Below are 16,469 nucleotides of genomic sequence, written 5' to 3'. Positions count from 1 at the left end.
CAACCCTACAAAAGTAGAAGTTCATCGTTCTACAATAGTTAAAATTGCTCACAGATGGAAAGAGCTGAAGTCAGTTGCCAAACTTCCCAGGAGTTGACGTCCCAGAAAGGTCACCCCAGGGTCACACCGTACAATGTTCAAAGAACCTATCAAACATCCAAACCTTTTCAAAGTCCAGACCTTAAACTGACTGAAATGTGCAGTGACAGGACCTTTAGAGAGCCGAGCATGAATGATTGCCCGGAAAACGTGTGTGAACCGAAGCAATGCTGTAGTGTAGGTCAAAGCTCCTCCACAAGGATGTGAGAGACGGGTAACATCATGCAAAAAGTATTACTTTAAGTTATTGCTGCTAAAGGTGGTTCTGACAGCTGTTAAATCACGAGGTGAAACTTGTTTTTTTTTCACACAATGCCTCTGCTTTTTTGTTTTACTTTTTTTGTGAAATTCATAGTGGAACTATATAATGCATCACGTGTTCTTGTTCAAATTTGGTTGTGCGTATCTAATCATAAAACATCATTTTTCATGACGTCTCCACATGTAAAACCTAAAAGATGGTGTATTTATATTTCTCGTGACTGTATGTGTATTTTTTTCTCTTCTTACTTTTTTTTCTTAATTTTTCAGTCCTTTTAATGGTGGCCCAATTTTGACAATTTTGCATTTCTGTTCCTTTTACGCCACATTTTTGTCCTCGTGTTTTGGCTACTTGTGCTTACCAGCTTGGAAAAATAGGCTGCACAGTCCAATTTTAAGAGGGAAGTGACTCGTATTTTTCTGGTTTACCAAAATCTTTCTATTGTTCATTTGATTAGACATAAGTGTGAAAACATGGACACGGTTTGCATATATCCTATTTACTCTATGATCTGTGTGTATGGTGCGTGTCCAGGGAAAACGTGCGCGTCGGCGTTGGCATTAATGTGCCACTGTGACTTTAAAGGGGTGGTGGTTCACGGTGAGGTAGGAGATAGGTTTAATATAGTCGTAAGGAGCATATCGTAGCAACATCCCTGAGCCTTTCTGTCTTTACCGTGTGGTCTGAATAGGTTTCTTGGCATTTTCCAGAAAGCTGTGCTCGTCAGCCGCCACACCGTGCCCGGAAACATGGGAGGTACGGTCTCTGTCGCACATCACAATTAATATCCCAGACAGCATCTGATCAACATATTCATCATGTTTTCTCCCGTGACAGAGGCCGAGACGCGCCAGAAGCTGTTGCGCAATGTGAAGAAGGAGGTTCGTGACATTTTTATTTCTTTTTCAGCTCATCCCTGTACATGTTTACCAAGACTGTGGGGCTGAGTGTGTGTGACTGTGTGTGTGTGACTGTGTGTGCATCGTTCATCGGGTTTGACAACGCCACAGGCCTGTTTATGATACGGCTCACCGTTCATTTTGCTTGTTAACAAGAGTTAATGTTATTGGCACCAGTAACAATTGCACAGGGTCCGTTTGACTGCTGGTACCGATGCCAAGATGATTAGAATGGTAATGACGATGACGATCATGGTGATGGTAATGATGACGATAGTGATGATTTTAAATCGATGGAGAAACCTACACATTTCAGAAGCCGTGTACACATTTGCACCTGCGAACTCGAAAAATGTATATTGTTTTTTTTTCCCTTGTTGACATCCCCGTCAGCATCTTATTACTTCAAACTTTAAGGTGTGACCTTGCCATCTGTTCATGTTAGTAGGTGCTCTCACAACCATTACAAAAGGCACAAATCAACAATCGTGCCCGATGAATGCATTTTGGATGTGAATCTATAGAAGGGACAGTGGTCACACCATAGATGAAGAAAAAAAGAAGAAAAACCCTCCTGAATGATTCTAGGACTCCACAGGAAAAGAAAAGAGGCTGTTTTAGCCATTGGTAAAGGTGCCTGGTACTTCCAGACTTCTCATTGTGTCCGTGCTCCTCCTCACCTGTGACTCATTGCTTCTCAAAAAAAAGAAGAAAAAAAAAAGGATCCATGGCTCTTGTAGCTCAGATCCTGCAACACAACAGGGAGGGGCATAGATGTGATTTATAGATTCATTAGATAAACCCATCATATCTATCAATTGATTTAGATGTTGAATCTTTTGCGGAGGTTGAAATAGATGTTTGTATTGCAAGGTAGACTTTGCATGTTGTTGTTCATGTGGAGAAGACGGACAAAAACAATGCTGAGCTCTGGCTGCAGTAGCCACACTCATTCTAATGAATCAGACCGGATCTTTGCATCCTTTCATACAACACAGAGCACCACGTTAAGTTAAGTAATTAAATGGCTCATTAGGACACAAACTCTTATTAGATCATGATCAAGCAATATATATTTCAAGAAAAAATGTCAGGGTTAGGGTTAAGGTAAGACAGATGTGACCTCAGGCTTATTTAAAAACTGATCTTTTATTAAGTGAAATTGAGAACGGCAGGAATTTACATGTCAAGATCAGCTTACTAGTAATGTTAAAAACACACTGGTGTAGTGTTCCCTGCAGTCCAGAAGGAGCATGTCTGACTAAATAACCTCCAATGGTTCTCAAAGGCTTTTCTCAAGTTTGCCTTTATTGTGCTTTTAAAGATGAAAACCTGCATAAGGAACATGGTATTAAGATGTGGCTGTTTGATTAGCGGGGGGGCTCTTTAACCAAGCTGCATTAAAGTGCATCATAATGAATTCATACTGTGTTTTTTTTAAGATTGCCTTATACAGGCGTCTCAAATTTTCTTCTGTTCTGTTTGAAGTTTTCATAGTTTAAAATTTGGGTGTTGCGAGCTCTTTCTACATGGAATGTTGTCACATTTAGGGATGTAAGGAAAGAACTATTTCACTTACCTGGTAGTGTGCATCTCATCCTAAAAAAACAAGTTATAAAAATGAGGAGCAAATCAGACAAATTATCTTAAAATATTGGTAATAGTGTGTGTTTTATGTTTTAAAAGAATGCAATATTTGAGGTGCATGCATTTAAAAGGCATGGCTGTGTATCTAAAATATGGCAGGCAGCTTAAAAGAAAGCTCACCTTGCACAGAACTAACTTAGACCTGTTTAATTTGTTTAAAGTGAGCCTTGCATGTAAAGCTCTAGTGTCACATTGAAGTTTTTGAACTCCTATCACATGTCGCCTGCACAGTTAACATGTTGAAGACACTATTCCAACACAATTCCTGTTTTACACGTATATCACAATATAAACATTGATTGGTATAAATGTCTTTTGGGACTGCCTCACCATTACAACCTGTTATTGCTCACGCTTGTGCTTCTCTTTGTCACCTTGCGTAACTGTGTCAGACTGATGAAGACTTGTCCCACTGTCTCACTTTTCTCCCTTAGGTGAAACAAATTATGGAGGAGGCAGTAACAAGGAAATTTGTGCATGCAGACAGCAGCCACGTTATATCCTTCTGTGGTAAATGTTTTTCTGTGGACTGTTTTAATTGCATGGCAAACTGATCAACACCTTTCCCCAATTGTAATGCTTGACTCTAACTTACGAAAAGATACAGGCTAGAAAAGATTGTAGGAGACTAACCAAACTAAGAAGGCTCCATAGATAAAAGATCTTTATTTTTTTGCTTTAAATAGTTGATCCTTTTGTAACTAAGATAAACATATGCTACATGGTAATCCATGACATTCTGCATACACTGTATACTGTAAATCACAGTGTTTGCTGCAACAGTACAGACTGATGGTTGACATCATTTTGTGACAAGCCCTGTCACTTCCTACGATCTCACCCTCCCAGTGCCAAAAGGTCTGGAACAGTTTGTTCAGATAGTATAAATCCTTATGATTTACTCTTCCTCATCATGTCTATTCATATTTCATGAGGCGGGTGGATGGAGTATGTAATAAAACAGACTGATGCTTTTTAAAGGTGTTGATACTAACTAGGAGTGAGACATATGTGATTCACCTCTTTCATATCCTAGCAACCATAGACTGTGTTAATTTCAGTCTATTTTTATTTGTGCCACCTGTGCTTGCCTTCTATTTAATTAAAAAAGAATATTAGGGTTTAGTAACATTAAAGATTTCACAAAGATGACAGTATTTAGTACTTTTTAAATAAAAAAGATTAAGAGTAATCCAGCGAAGCATTGGGCTAAGCTACATTTGTTTTTGTGTGTGAAGCCGTAGTAGAGGCCTGCGTGCTGCATGGACTGAAACGTCGTATTGCGGGGCTGCTGTGCAGTAATAAGGTCGCCGCGCTCTTTATGAAGGTGGCAAAGAGCTTCTCACCTGCTGAAGAGCTCTGTCGCAAGGTCCAGGAGTTGGAGCAGCTTATTGAAAACAGGTGAAATTTTAACTCCTGCCTGTGAGAAACCAGAAACATAAAATCTCCAGAATCCTAAAGTCTATTTCACTTTTAGTCTTTTATATGGGGTAGTAGAAGACCTTGTGGTTTCCACTTTTACAGCACTGGTTGGAAATTTACATAAGTTCACCATGGACTTGGATGTTATGGCAATATTAAGCTTTCAGTTGCTTATTCGAACTGCTCGTTTGTGGCAAAGTGAATGTACAATGCATATATTTGAGTACCTTCAAAGGACCAGCAAAAAAAAGACTTAATCAACACCTTCATGCTCAACCAGAGTGTGCAACCATATACAAGAAAGATGTGGTGACAGCTGTTTGGATGAGTAGAGCCATTCAGTCCCAAACATGCAATGTATTTGCTCTAAAGCATTGTGATGGCAGTGTAGTGGAGCTGGTTGCACACAGTGGATGGAATATTTAAACACTAGGAATACCTCATCATTTTTTTGCATAACCTCAAACCAGCAGCTAGACGGCTGAAACGTGGACACTGGCCAGTGACCCCAAACACACAGCAAAGGTGGCTGAGGAGTGGACATTTGGTATGAACGTTAAGAATTTAGAATGACTATACCCAAAGAGACTTGAGCTTTAACAAATTTTTGTGCCTAAAGGTCAAATCCGTTCCAGGAAATCAAGTAATTTCACTTAACTCTACCAGTTGTGCCAAGAATTAGTAATAGCCAACCAGGGTGATGTGAAAAGCTTTTTGATATCTGCTAAGGGATGCAGCTTCTAAGGGATGTAAAACCAAATATTAGGTGTGATGTAATTACATTGTATAATTTTGGGCGTGTTAATGTCAGAAAACTCAAATTAAAACTTGTGCTCTTAGTTCTTCAGATGTTGTCTAATAAAGGTGTGGGTTGAGCTGCCATTCTGCCCCCATAAAAAGAACAGTTCAAAGAAAAATTTGAAAGCCCAATATTGACATGACATTCGTGCCCATGATAAGATTAAGTAAAACCTCCAACCCAACACGGACATCTCTCTTAGGTTTCTTTTTCTGTTCTTTAGAAAGCAGAACAATTCCTCACTGACTAATGACCGCAGTCGGCAGTCCAAGCTACCCAACCTCCCTCCTCAAGCCCTGAAAAATCTGTGGATTCGAACAGCTCTGATGGAGAAGCTGCTGGACAAGATTGTCCTTTATTTGGTGGAAAACAGCAGGTATTGTTATGTATTAAGAAATGCATTTGTAAATGTATGGCTGCAGAATATTATCTGTCCCTATGTGTCATCACTTTCAAAGCTTTAAAAAATATATACATATATTTCCGATTTTGTATACAATGTGCATCATCCTTTATTGAATTGTTGAAAACTTTAATGCATGTACTGCTTAGTTCATTTTATGACAAAGAAGCCATGCTGATGGATCCTGTGGATGGACCAATCCTTGCATCTTTATTGGGTACTTTCTCTTATTGTACTTACTTTCAGTTTATTTAAATAATGATTCAGAACTCCACTTTAAACCTACTAACCTTTTTTCAACAGTTGGTCCTTGTGCTCTGGAGTACACAAAAGTTAAAACTGCAGACCATTTCTGGACAGATCCGTCTGCTGACGAGCTTGTGCAGCGGCATCGAATCCACAGCAGCCACTGTCGGCAGGATTCTCCCTCCAGAAGGCCTGCCTTGGTAGGATAGTCAAAGAACTGATAAATACTTCATGAAACAAATGGTAATGACATTTTGTTTTCGCTTGTGTAATACTTCTGATGTACTGTTAACCTTCTAGATCCAGAAGAGACAGTCCAGTGGTAGCATGGATGATCGCCCTCTCATGTGGGCGAGAGAATATGTTGAATCACTCCACCAAAACTCCAGAACCACACTTCTATTTGGAAAGAACAATGTCCTGGTGCAGCCGGTATGTCTTTTCTTTTTCTTTCATTTCTATTACAACAAAAACCATCCTTGTGGGTTGTTTACTCCTGGAGGAAGTGGATGCATGCTCTAATTGATTTGCATGCAACTGATCCTACTATTACTGCAATGAGAGCTGTTGAGATTTATCAGCTCTTGATTGTGCTTGCAGAGAGACGACATGGAGGCCATTCCAGGCTACCTTTCTCTTCATCACACTGCCGATGTCATGACGCTGAAGTGGACACCCAATCAGCTGATGAATGGCAATGTTGGAGAGCTCGATTCTGAAAAGAGGTTAGAGTTGATCTATTGAACACGATGTCTTATTTTTACGCAGCTGACTCGGTGCCATCATTTTCTTAGTGTTTACTGGGATTATGCCATGACAATTCGTTTGGAAGAGATTGTGTATCTTCACTGTCATCAGCAAGGTATTGTAATCCCTTTTTGATTTCAAGTCAAGTTTCCAACAACTGACTTAAATGTTATAAGTCCTGTTTCAATTACATTGATTTCTCCAGTAAACAGTGGTGGAACAGTAGTTTTGGTGAGCCAGGATGGGATCCAGAGACCACCCCTACATTTTCCCAAAGGGGGCCACCTGCTCCAGTTTCTCACTTGCCTGGAGACTGGCCTGCTACCCCATGGACAACTGGACCCACCACTCTGGAACCAGAGAGGAAAGGTTAGCATCCTTTTCACAGTTATGGTTACTAGTAACTGTGAACTTTTATGACAGTAATTTTACTTTGAATACTCTTTAGAATTGGCATGCATGAGTAGAATGCCTTCTTTCACAGGGAAAGGTTTTCCCCAAACTGCGAAAGAGGAGTCCACATGGCTCATGTGATTCCGTATCAGATAAGGAAGATGATGAAGCAACCGATTATGTGTTTCGGATCCTCTTTCCTGGCAATCAGACAGAGTTCAGTAGGTGTCTTGTTATTCTGACTCTCTGTAATGATCCAATAAAGAATCATTTGAGATTATATCTATGATTGCTTCACCCTTTTAATGTGTAATTTATTACAATTTCAGTTTTGATTCATCATTTTTCCCCAGGCATATAATGTTTTCATCTTTGTAATTAATTTCTTCCCAATGTTTAACTGCTGCATTTGTAATATTTTCCTTTCTGTTTAGTGTTCGTGTTCATTTTACATATTCCTGTTGACAATAAGGAGCCTTTGCATGGACATAAAGTAATTTTTTCTGGCACATCTCCATCTTCATCCTCTCACGTGGTTTGTTTTTCTCATCTTTTTCTCCTTTTTCTAGTTCTTATGATTTTCACACATGAATGTCAGTGTTCAAATCTGTTGGTATTTCCCTTGCTTTTGCTTGCTTGTAATGCTGATAATAGCAACAATAATGATAAGAGCTCCTATGGTGTTCAGTGGCCCTGGAGCTGATGGATCAGGGTGTTAATATGTGGCAGCCAACCCCTAGAAAGTCCTCCTGTTCCTCCTGCTCACAGAATGGCTCCTCCGATGGCTCTCTGCCTAATGGCTGCAATCAGGAAAGGTAAGTGTTTTCAAGAGACTGACTCAAATTGACATTCAGATTATTCCACTTGACTGAGTTTGCCATTTTCCAACCTTACCAGGGCTCCTTTAAAGCTTCTTTGCGACACAATGAAATACCAGATAATCTCTCGGGCATTCTATGGATGTGAGTGCAAACAGCTGTCCTTCTGTTTTTCACCATTTGTGAAGAGTTCAGGCTGACATGTTCCAACAGTTGATGTTGATCAGTCGTATCAAAATACTTCTTTTCTCCATAGGGCTTGCGTACTGCCGCCATCTGTCCACAGTCCGAACACACCTTTCTGCATTGGTCAACACTACTATAGTTGACCCTGAGGTACCCTGTGGTGCTCGAGGAGGCCTCTCTGTGGAGGTCTGGGAACGGTTCCTCAAAGACAGCTCTGTAAGATTAATACACACTGTGCTTTAATATTACAATTAATTCCTCTGTTTTTCTGTGTGAGGGAAATAATTGAAAAACTGCTATTTTCAGGCCTACGAGGAAAAGGAAATACACCGCCTCGTGTATTTTGGTGGTGTGGCCCCATCACTAAGAAAGAAAGTCTGGCCCTTCCTTTTGGGACATTACCAGTTCACCATGACTGAGAAATGCAGGCTGGAGGTATTACTTATGGAATGTTGATGTGCAGTGGTACATGAATGAACCCTGGGTTGTATTCTTCTTTGTTTACACTTGTTTTCTGACTTAGATTGATGAGCAAATGCGGACAATGTATGAGCAGACTATGAAAGAGTGGCAGGGTTGTGAGGTCATTGTCCGTCAGAGGGAGAGGGAGAAACATGCTGAGGCCCTCGCACGATGTTCATCCGGAGCCAGCGTGGAAAGAGCGCCCATACAGCGGGACTCCACCATCAGTACAGATGCAAGTTCTTAATTTCCTCATTTAAAAAAATATATCTATATATATATATATTATGAAACCACTGTGAGAATAGACAAAACATGAACGGGAACTGGTTAATGATAATGTAAAGAGGAAGCAGCTCGACTTACTTGTCTGCTTTTCGTCTCTTGTGTGATGCTTTAGTCGTGTCTGAGTAGCAGCTCGGACCAACAGAACACCAACTCACAGAGTGAATCCAGCAGCAGTGCACAGGTACTTGTATTGTATTCAGAACTGAACTGTCATTTTTGACCTCATGATGGCAGAACAGAAGTGACTGCTGTTCATTATGAGTCCAACATAAATGTCTGTATCATATTTTTTTATCATGGTGGCACCAAAAAGTCGTAGGATCATTAAAATTATGATTATTAATTGTCTGGGGTCCCAAACATTCTACACAAGATCTTGTGTTAGTTCATCAGTTATTATATATGATATTGAAATATTTTACTTGGATAATCAAATCTGACCAAATCTTAAAGTGGATTTTCTTTAGGTAATTAAATAAACTGAAACTCAGAGGGCTACTAGATAATGGGAAATCAACATTATCAGCAGAAATAAAGTAGCATTTATAATAATGCACCCTCTAGAAATAGTTAATAAACCATGAAGTAACATTTGCATTTCTACCTTTAAAAAATACTGTTGACTCCTTGGACTTCATGATTACTTTGGTCCTGGAAAATGTTTGCATAGACATTTATTAACAAGATTCTAAGCATTTATGTAAGATAACCGATAGGTAGATGGGTTTTATTGCTAAATACAAAGAACAAACAGTGCTTAAAATAAGTTTTTTTTTACTTACTGATGAGTATAATGCATTACTTAATTATTTCTTTTTTATTCATTAATACATTAGTCCAACATCAATTCATCTCTGTATGACTAGATCCAAGATGTGTTGCATTTTCACCACTTTCTTTTGGGTGCTAGGTATTTGAATCAGTTGAGGCTGAGTCCAGGGCTGAGGAGGAAGAAACAGAGCACAGCAGCCCAGTGAAGACCACAGATGGTCCACAACTTCCTTCCTGTGACCCCTCCTCCCCAACTGTGTCAAATAAGAATCCAGGTTCAGATAGCAACCCTCCTGTAACTGAGTCAACGGTTGAACCTTCAACTTCTCAGCAGACAGCTGAAACATCCAAAGTCCTCAGCGAAGAAACTACAGCTGGAAAAAAGAGTCAACTCACAATGGGTGACTCACAAGGAAAGGATGTAAGGCAGGAGACGGATACAAAAATAGAAAGTGAGGTTGTTGTGGAGGCCGTAATTGATAAGTCCATAGATACATCTAAAGTTGAAGGTGAAGACCTAACAACTGATGGAGTTTTAAATTCAGTGAACACAAACATGAATTTGAAATCTGTTCCTGGGAATACTAATGTTCTGAAGCTAGAAACTGAGATTCATAATGAATATTTCCAAGCACCTCCACTTGGGCAGACTCTGACCATTCAGACGCACAAGAGGAAAGATCTCGAAGGGGAGACATCTTGTCAACTTACAACACAAGAAGACACTAATTCACCAAGTGAAAAAAAGCCAGAGGTCTCTAAAAAACCTGAAATTACAGAAACTACCGCTTGTGACTTTGAAACCAAAAAGGCTGCCGAGATACAATTGGAGAAACCTGGTTCAAATTCTCCAGTCAGACAAGTACTAAATGCTCTTCAGTCAGCATCCAGGGGCAGTCTCACATTATCGTCGCACTCTCGGCAGTCTGCAGACACAGCCGATTCGGATGACTCTCCCTCTGCCTTGGAAATGGAGGACATTCCCGCAGGGATAACATGTGTGAACTCTGAGGATATTAAGGCCAGGCCTTTGACGAGCCTTGCTGCACCTCCTGTCTCATTGGCACAAAGGCAGAAAATGGCAGCTGAGGACCTCCTCGATCACCATCTGGACACGGCTTGTAACACCAGTCCTGAGGGCACTGACCTGGGTCTTTCTGAAGAGGAGCCTGAGATGGATAATGTGCTCACTGAACCAGCGTCTGCAGAAATAGGAGGCGCCATTAGATATGAAGAGACCTCAGAGGAGCAGACCTATTCTGTAAGCATGAAACATGATAGACACGTACAAAGGCAGCATTTCTTGTTATCATGAACATGCTCTGACTGAGTTCATTATTATTTCTGTAGCAAGAAACACTGGACATGTACCTGATCAACTTGCATCGCATTGACAAAGATGTCAGACGCTGCGACAGAACATACTGGTACTTCACTCCTGAGAATCTGGAGAAGCTGCGTAACATCATGTGCAGGTAACCACGCCAATTATCTGGGGTTTGTTTCAACCAAACAAAGGTGTAAAAGGAAACCTGAGAAATGTGATTGTCTTTGCAGTTACGTGTGGCAGCATCTGAATATAGGTTATGTGCAGGGCATGTGTGATCTTCTGGCTCCTCTCCTCGTTATTCTTGATGATGGTCAGTAAAACTTCAACTTAAACTTGATGTGCACTAGCTTTGCATAAGTGCTCATAAACAGCTAAATGAACAACTTATTAAATGTGTGTGTGTGTGTGTGTGTGTGTTTGTTTGGGGGGGATCTTCTCAGAGGTAATGGCATTCAGCTGCTTCACTGAACTGATGAAGAGGATGAACCAGAATTTTCCTCATGGTGGTGCCATGGACTCTCACTTTGCCAACATGCGTTCACTTATACAGGTATGTGCAGATTTTTGCTGAGGCACAACGATAAAACATTTTACAACCCAGCCTGTGATTTGTAGTGTATTTTTGATAAATGTATAAGATAATAATGAAAGTAGTTGATTCATCTAATGACTTTAAATTGATGTACACCAGAAGAAAATACTGGATGACAAAGGAGTAAAAAGTGGATAGTTTTATTTTTTTTCTCTGCAATTTAAGTATAAAAGCAGAGAAAAGCTATATACCGGTAACAGATCATGTACTTAAGTCATAAAATGAGCTAAAAAAAAGATCAAATAATTACTCTGTCAAGATTAGCCAAGTTCGATCCACTTACCTGTTTAATCTATTATCATATAACTTTATTCTAAACAATGGGGCACAAGCACATTTAGTGTTTATAACGTTTCATCCTAAGCACATTTTATTTTTCTCTTCTGCTCCAAAGAAGAGACTAAAATTTTTAAACTTGGTGCACTGATTGTGGAAAGTCCTGAAGTTGCATTTCTTCATCTACAGCACTTTTACACCACCAGTAGGTTGAATTTGGACCTGCACTTTGGCTGCTTCATTTTGGACCACAAAACCAATTTCCAGAAACATTTTGGTTATACACAGTTTTTAAATGTTCCACATCTCATAATTGTGTCTTTCTTCACCAGGATGTATATAAATTAGCTTTTAAACAAAGCCTCACAAAGAATACAATGTAGATTCTTACTTTTTATCCAAAAATTTGTCTTGACAGCTTTTTGAAATTAATGACAAAGCAACAAACCAGGAAGTGAGTTTATGTTACAGCATTTGTCTGGACTCTGCACCATATCTGAGGCTGATCGTTATTTGATACCCCAAGAGGTGCTATAACAAGCAAAAATGTTCCTCTTTCAGTTATGCATCTAACATGATCAGATCAAGTTACCATTGTAATTAATATTTGCTGACTTGCTTGGTCCCCTCATTTCTGCTTGGAACAAAACTTAATAGTTTTTGCCTCTTTGTGTACAATATTGATTTAACATATTCTCACACATTCTCAAATCCAGTGTTTGACGTCAAAACTGCAGGTGACTTCTTCTGTAAATCCATAGGCACAGGCCCCTTTCTTGACGTGTCTTTGTCTCAGATATTACAGATATGAAATAATTCAATCTCAAGTGTACGGGTTTAGCAATAAAAGTGTCAGGGTCTTACATGCAGGTAAAAGGTTGTCAATCACTTGCTTACCTGAGACATGTGCATACACACAAGCTGCCGTGTAATGACGACAATTCGCCTTTATCCAAACAGATCCTGGACTCTGAGCTGTTTGAGCTGATGCAGCAGAACGGAGACTACACCCACTTCTATTTCTGTTATCGCTGGTTTCTTCTTGACTTCAAAAGAGGTGGGTTAGGAAATGATGGGATCGTAATGTTTGGTTAAATTGCCTGCAAGTGAACTTGTGTCTCACTTGAAAGAAATAACCTCTGTGATCTGTCTGTCTTTTCCTCACAGAAATGGTGTACGATGATGTGTTCTCTGTGTGGGAAACCATCTGGGCAGCCAAGCACACCTCCTCCGAACACTTTGTGCTCTTCATTGCTCTGGCACTTGTGGAGATGTATAGAGACATAATCTTGGAAAATAACATGGACTTCACAGACATCATCAAGTTTTTCAATGGTAAGACGATAAAAGATGAATACAAGTGCTACAATATGGTGGAGTCAGAGCTGAAAGACATTTGAGCAGTGTCACATCATCTAAGAAGGCGATACTATTCTGATAATCAGTAAAAACAAACGTTAGAGGTCATATTATGCTTTTCTTGCATTTTTCATTGCTTGGTCCAGAGTAGTGTCGGTGTCAATCGAACACATCTCGTTTGTTGTCCAGGTTTTTTCTTCTCTTACTTATTTACAAAATACCTGCCATGTGGCCAGTTTAGAACTCTTTAAACTAAGGGCCCAATCAAATATCCAGTTTTTTTTTTTTGCTTAGGAAGATTCTTAACTTTGAATTGAATTACCATGAAGCATTGAAGTTACAGCCATGGAAACAGCTGGCCAAATTCTCCAAATGAAAAAAGATATACATGAAATGCTCCACTTTCTATCTGTTTAAACTTTATCACAGGAGAAGACAAAATCTATGCGTCCGACATTCATACCGAAGCTCAATTTTTTACACAGATTACTACAAACTGTGATCTGTGTAGATAGATATTGGGCAAGCTTAAGTGAACAATCTGTGACACCTTTCACTTTTGGCTTAACTTTTTTGAATTACCAGCTTTAATGATAAGGTAATATTTTACATCTTATTATTCTAATCTAAAAATCTAAGCTTTGTGAAACAAGTTGATAAGACCCGCATTAGCCAAAGTGCTTCATGTGCTTCTTTTTCTTTTGATCACTAGTAATTTCTCTATTGCAGACCCACATCACAGCTCAGTATCAGTGTGCTCAGAAGGTGGCAAGAGACGCTGCAGCAATAAATAGAACGAGAAAATACCTGCTGGCTCTTTTTAGTCTTACACAGCCGGTCGAGACAAAAATGATGAACCTGTAAATGAGTGGAATATGACCTCTTTCAGATACAATACAGCCATTTTGAAAAAAAAGTTGGGCACAATTTCCATGTGAGATGACTATAATTAACAAATGTTTTCAAATCAAGCCGAATCTCTAATCTCTAACTTCTCCTCCTAGAAATGGCAGAACGCCACGACGTCCCACAGGTCTTGATGATGGCTCGAGACTTGGTCCAAAAAGTGCAGATTCTCATAGAAAACAAGTGATTCAGAGCTCTGCACCTCATGATCCCATGATTCTTTGCTAACCTGTTTCGCACGCACTGGCACTACCACATGACCGTCACATAATCAACAAGAGAGGGATTGATGTTAATGAAAGCAGTGTTTGGCAAGTGGTGGGCAGATGACTGGTCAATATAGCTGCTCATTTTACTAAAAATAGTTGTAAAACAACTTTTCTCCCATTGCTCCTCTTTATATTCAGGAGATTCAAGTATTGCCAGTAAATTTATTTTTGAAGCGTTACTGTTCACCCAGTGAATGTACCCTTGTTGAAACTGCTTCAGGATGTTATTTATTTTGCCTTAAATTTAGCAGTTGTTCCAGCGATGCAACAACTAAATCCTTCACTCTGTTTATATTCTACCAGAAAGATTTTTATTGAGTTACACATACTGTGATGCACCTAAATATATTTTCAGTATTGTTGTCAGCTCAAACGATAGCTGACACGATTAAACAGCTTGTGATACTCTTGAATAGGTTTTCAGTAATAGTATGCAGCTTCATTTGATGATTTGGTTTCCTTAACATTAGAGCAACAGCTGATCACATAGGTCGGTGCTACAGTAGGTTTTGTCAATTTGATTTGTGGTCACTGGCTTGCGTCTCAACAGCCATTTTGAGGACCATCTTCTGGCCTTTCTGACTTTTGATGGGCCTCTTTGTGTGTTCGTCTCTGATGCACACTGATGCAGGATATGCAGACCTGAACACGAGTAAACATGCTGTAGTTTGCATACACAGAGTCAACATTTCCTCTGGTACCTGACAAAGTCCTCCTTCTATATCTGACCTCTATGCATCGATTGAGGTGTGATTAAACCTGCTGAAGTTTATCTTTTGACTCCATTGCCAGCTTTTACGTCTGCGCAGACCAGTACTTCGCTGGAAACAGCTCGTTCTTTACGTTTATTACATCACTCTTCCTATAAACTCCCACAATGCTGCTCAGGCTGAACATTTCAGCCGGTATTTGTTGTAAAATCAAACAAGTGCAGTCCTAACAGATTCTGCTTCCACGCAGCATTGTGAGAGTTGCTGATGGTCAGTTAACAGCTGCGGGCTTCCTTCACACTGCACTTCCCTTTTTCGCTTTCACCACAAGAAAAAAAGTTTTCCTCCTTCTCGACCATTCAGTCGTGGTTGCCTTGTCCGTAGCACAGCCTCTTTTACTTGTCTTTGCCATAGTAACTGGCAACAAAGCTGTCACTATTTCCTGAGTAGTTCTCACCCCATTACCTTTGTGGTCATACCCACTAAAAATTAGCTATATGCTCGCTGCTGAGACTTCAGCTTCCCGTTTGAGGGTCACTTTTTTTTTTGGAAATGGAAGTTTTTGGAATTTCTGTCCGTTTGGAGTCGTTTCTTTTAGACCATCTATTTGAAACAAGAGCCAACTCAAGCTCAGTCTAATGTGGTGTCACCTAGTTTCTTTTTGCGTCACCAGATGACACTATTGCACACTTCTTAGCTTCGCTCCTCACACAAGAATTTCCAATCTTTGTGCTGCAGTGCCGTTCGACTGTCATAACTCTATCCTCAGTTGTCCTCCATGCTGGTAAAATTGTTTTTTTTTTTTTTTAAAGTACAGATTTAGAGATATACATCACGGAATTTTCTGCCCCTAATACAAATGAGTGTATTTCAGCTTTAGGTGGTGAAAAATGACTTTTGGTGAGAAAGTAAATCCAGTTATTCTTATATGCGTGGAGGATGGAGCAGAGATATCAATAGAGCTATAAGTTGTTTTACTGGTTCCACTTACGGTTGCAAAATATCCAAAACACACTCGTGTTTGGCTCACTGTGGCTTAAGTTCCAGTGTTTTAATATCACTGCTGATGCGTCTCCATATGGTCTAAATCATGCCCAAGTATTACTCTTTGTGCGTTGCTGTTTGTTGTCAGAAGAAATACAATGTGTATACAATGTGTTGAAATGAAGCAGTTATTGTACAAAAAAATAAGCTAGTACATAAACGCAATACAATGTCTGTATATGGACCTAGTCTGATTATAACAAAAAGATAAAAGTATACCATTGGAAATAAATATATTTATTTTTTTCTGTCTTCTAAAATGGTGCCCAAGTTAAATTAATTTATGGTGTATTAAAAATCTTATATTTTGCACTCCATGTGCCTTCTGTGTACTTTTCTGAAAATATTGACAGTTAAATAAGTTTGTCAAACATACTCACACCATTATTATAGTTGCATCCGTGGTGATTGCATGAACACCAGGTCACATACTGAACAATAGAACTTTAGTAGGCATGTGTCAACAATTATGTCCATTTTTCTCTTCCCTTTAGTGAATTTGGACCAAGTTGTCCCACTTGTGTTTTGGTACCCACCGTTA

General features: G+C 39.5%; 1 protein-coding gene across 3 annotated transcripts; it reads left to right on the top strand.

Annotated features, from left to right (window-relative positions):
* Positions 1–968: 968 nt before the first annotated feature.
* sgsm1b (small G protein signaling modulator 1b) lies at positions 969–16,245 on the top strand. Of its 3 annotated transcripts, XM_072371962.1 has the most exons (25): positions 969–1,117; positions 1,199–1,242; positions 3,342–3,417; positions 4,146–4,308; positions 5,352–5,504; positions 5,681–5,748; positions 5,835–5,977; positions 6,078–6,209; positions 6,378–6,502; positions 6,572–6,639; positions 6,730–6,893; positions 7,009–7,138; positions 7,606–7,732; positions 7,815–7,879; positions 7,992–8,137; positions 8,228–8,356; positions 8,445–8,618; positions 8,784–8,852; positions 9,582–10,703; positions 10,793–10,917; positions 11,000–11,082; positions 11,213–11,322; positions 12,601–12,697; positions 12,808–12,975; positions 14,004–16,245. In XM_072371962.1, exons 1-25 carry the CDS (start codon positions 1,111–1,113, stop codon positions 14,090–14,092), a joined length of 3,777 nt encoding a protein of 1,258 aa, XP_072228063.1. In that variant the 5' UTR covers positions 969–1,110; the 3' UTR covers positions 14,093–16,245. The 3 variants fall into 3 exon arrangements, with proteins under 3 accessions (XP_072228063.1, XP_072228062.1, XP_072228064.1); XM_072371961.1 differs by lacking the exon at positions 969–1,117 and having other exon boundaries at positions 1,180–1,242; XM_072371963.1 differs by lacking the exons at positions 969–1,117; positions 1,199–1,242; positions 4,146–4,308 and having other exon boundaries at positions 3,348–3,417.
* The last annotated feature ends 224 nt before the right edge of the window (positions 16,246–16,469 follow it).

Source organism: Leuresthes tenuis, unplaced genomic scaffold (genome assembly GCF_036924035.1).
Source record: "Leuresthes tenuis unplaced genomic scaffold, fLeuTen1.0.hap1 SCAF_19, whole genome shotgun sequence".
Classification (NCBI taxonomy): domain Eukaryota; kingdom Metazoa; phylum Chordata; class Actinopteri; order Atheriniformes; family Atherinopsidae; genus Leuresthes; species Leuresthes tenuis.
Note: the sequence above shows the minus strand (reverse complement) of the source record. Positions and strands in the feature narration are given on the sequence as shown.

Bases quoted from the DNA above. Each gene is read 5' to 3' on its own strand.
- sgsm1b (XM_072371961.1), top strand. From the start codon at position 1,180: ATGTTTTCTCCCGTGACAGAGGCCGAGACGCGCCAGAAGCTGTTGCGC. The intron at 7,880-7,991 runs GTGAGTGCAAAC...TTTTCTCCATAG, and splicing joins CTCTCGGGCATTCTATGGAT to GGCTTGCGTACTGCCGCCAT. The intron at 8,138-8,227 runs GTAAGATTAATA...TGCTATTTTCAG, and splicing joins GGTTCCTCAAAGACAGCTCT to GCCTACGAGGAAAAGGAAAT.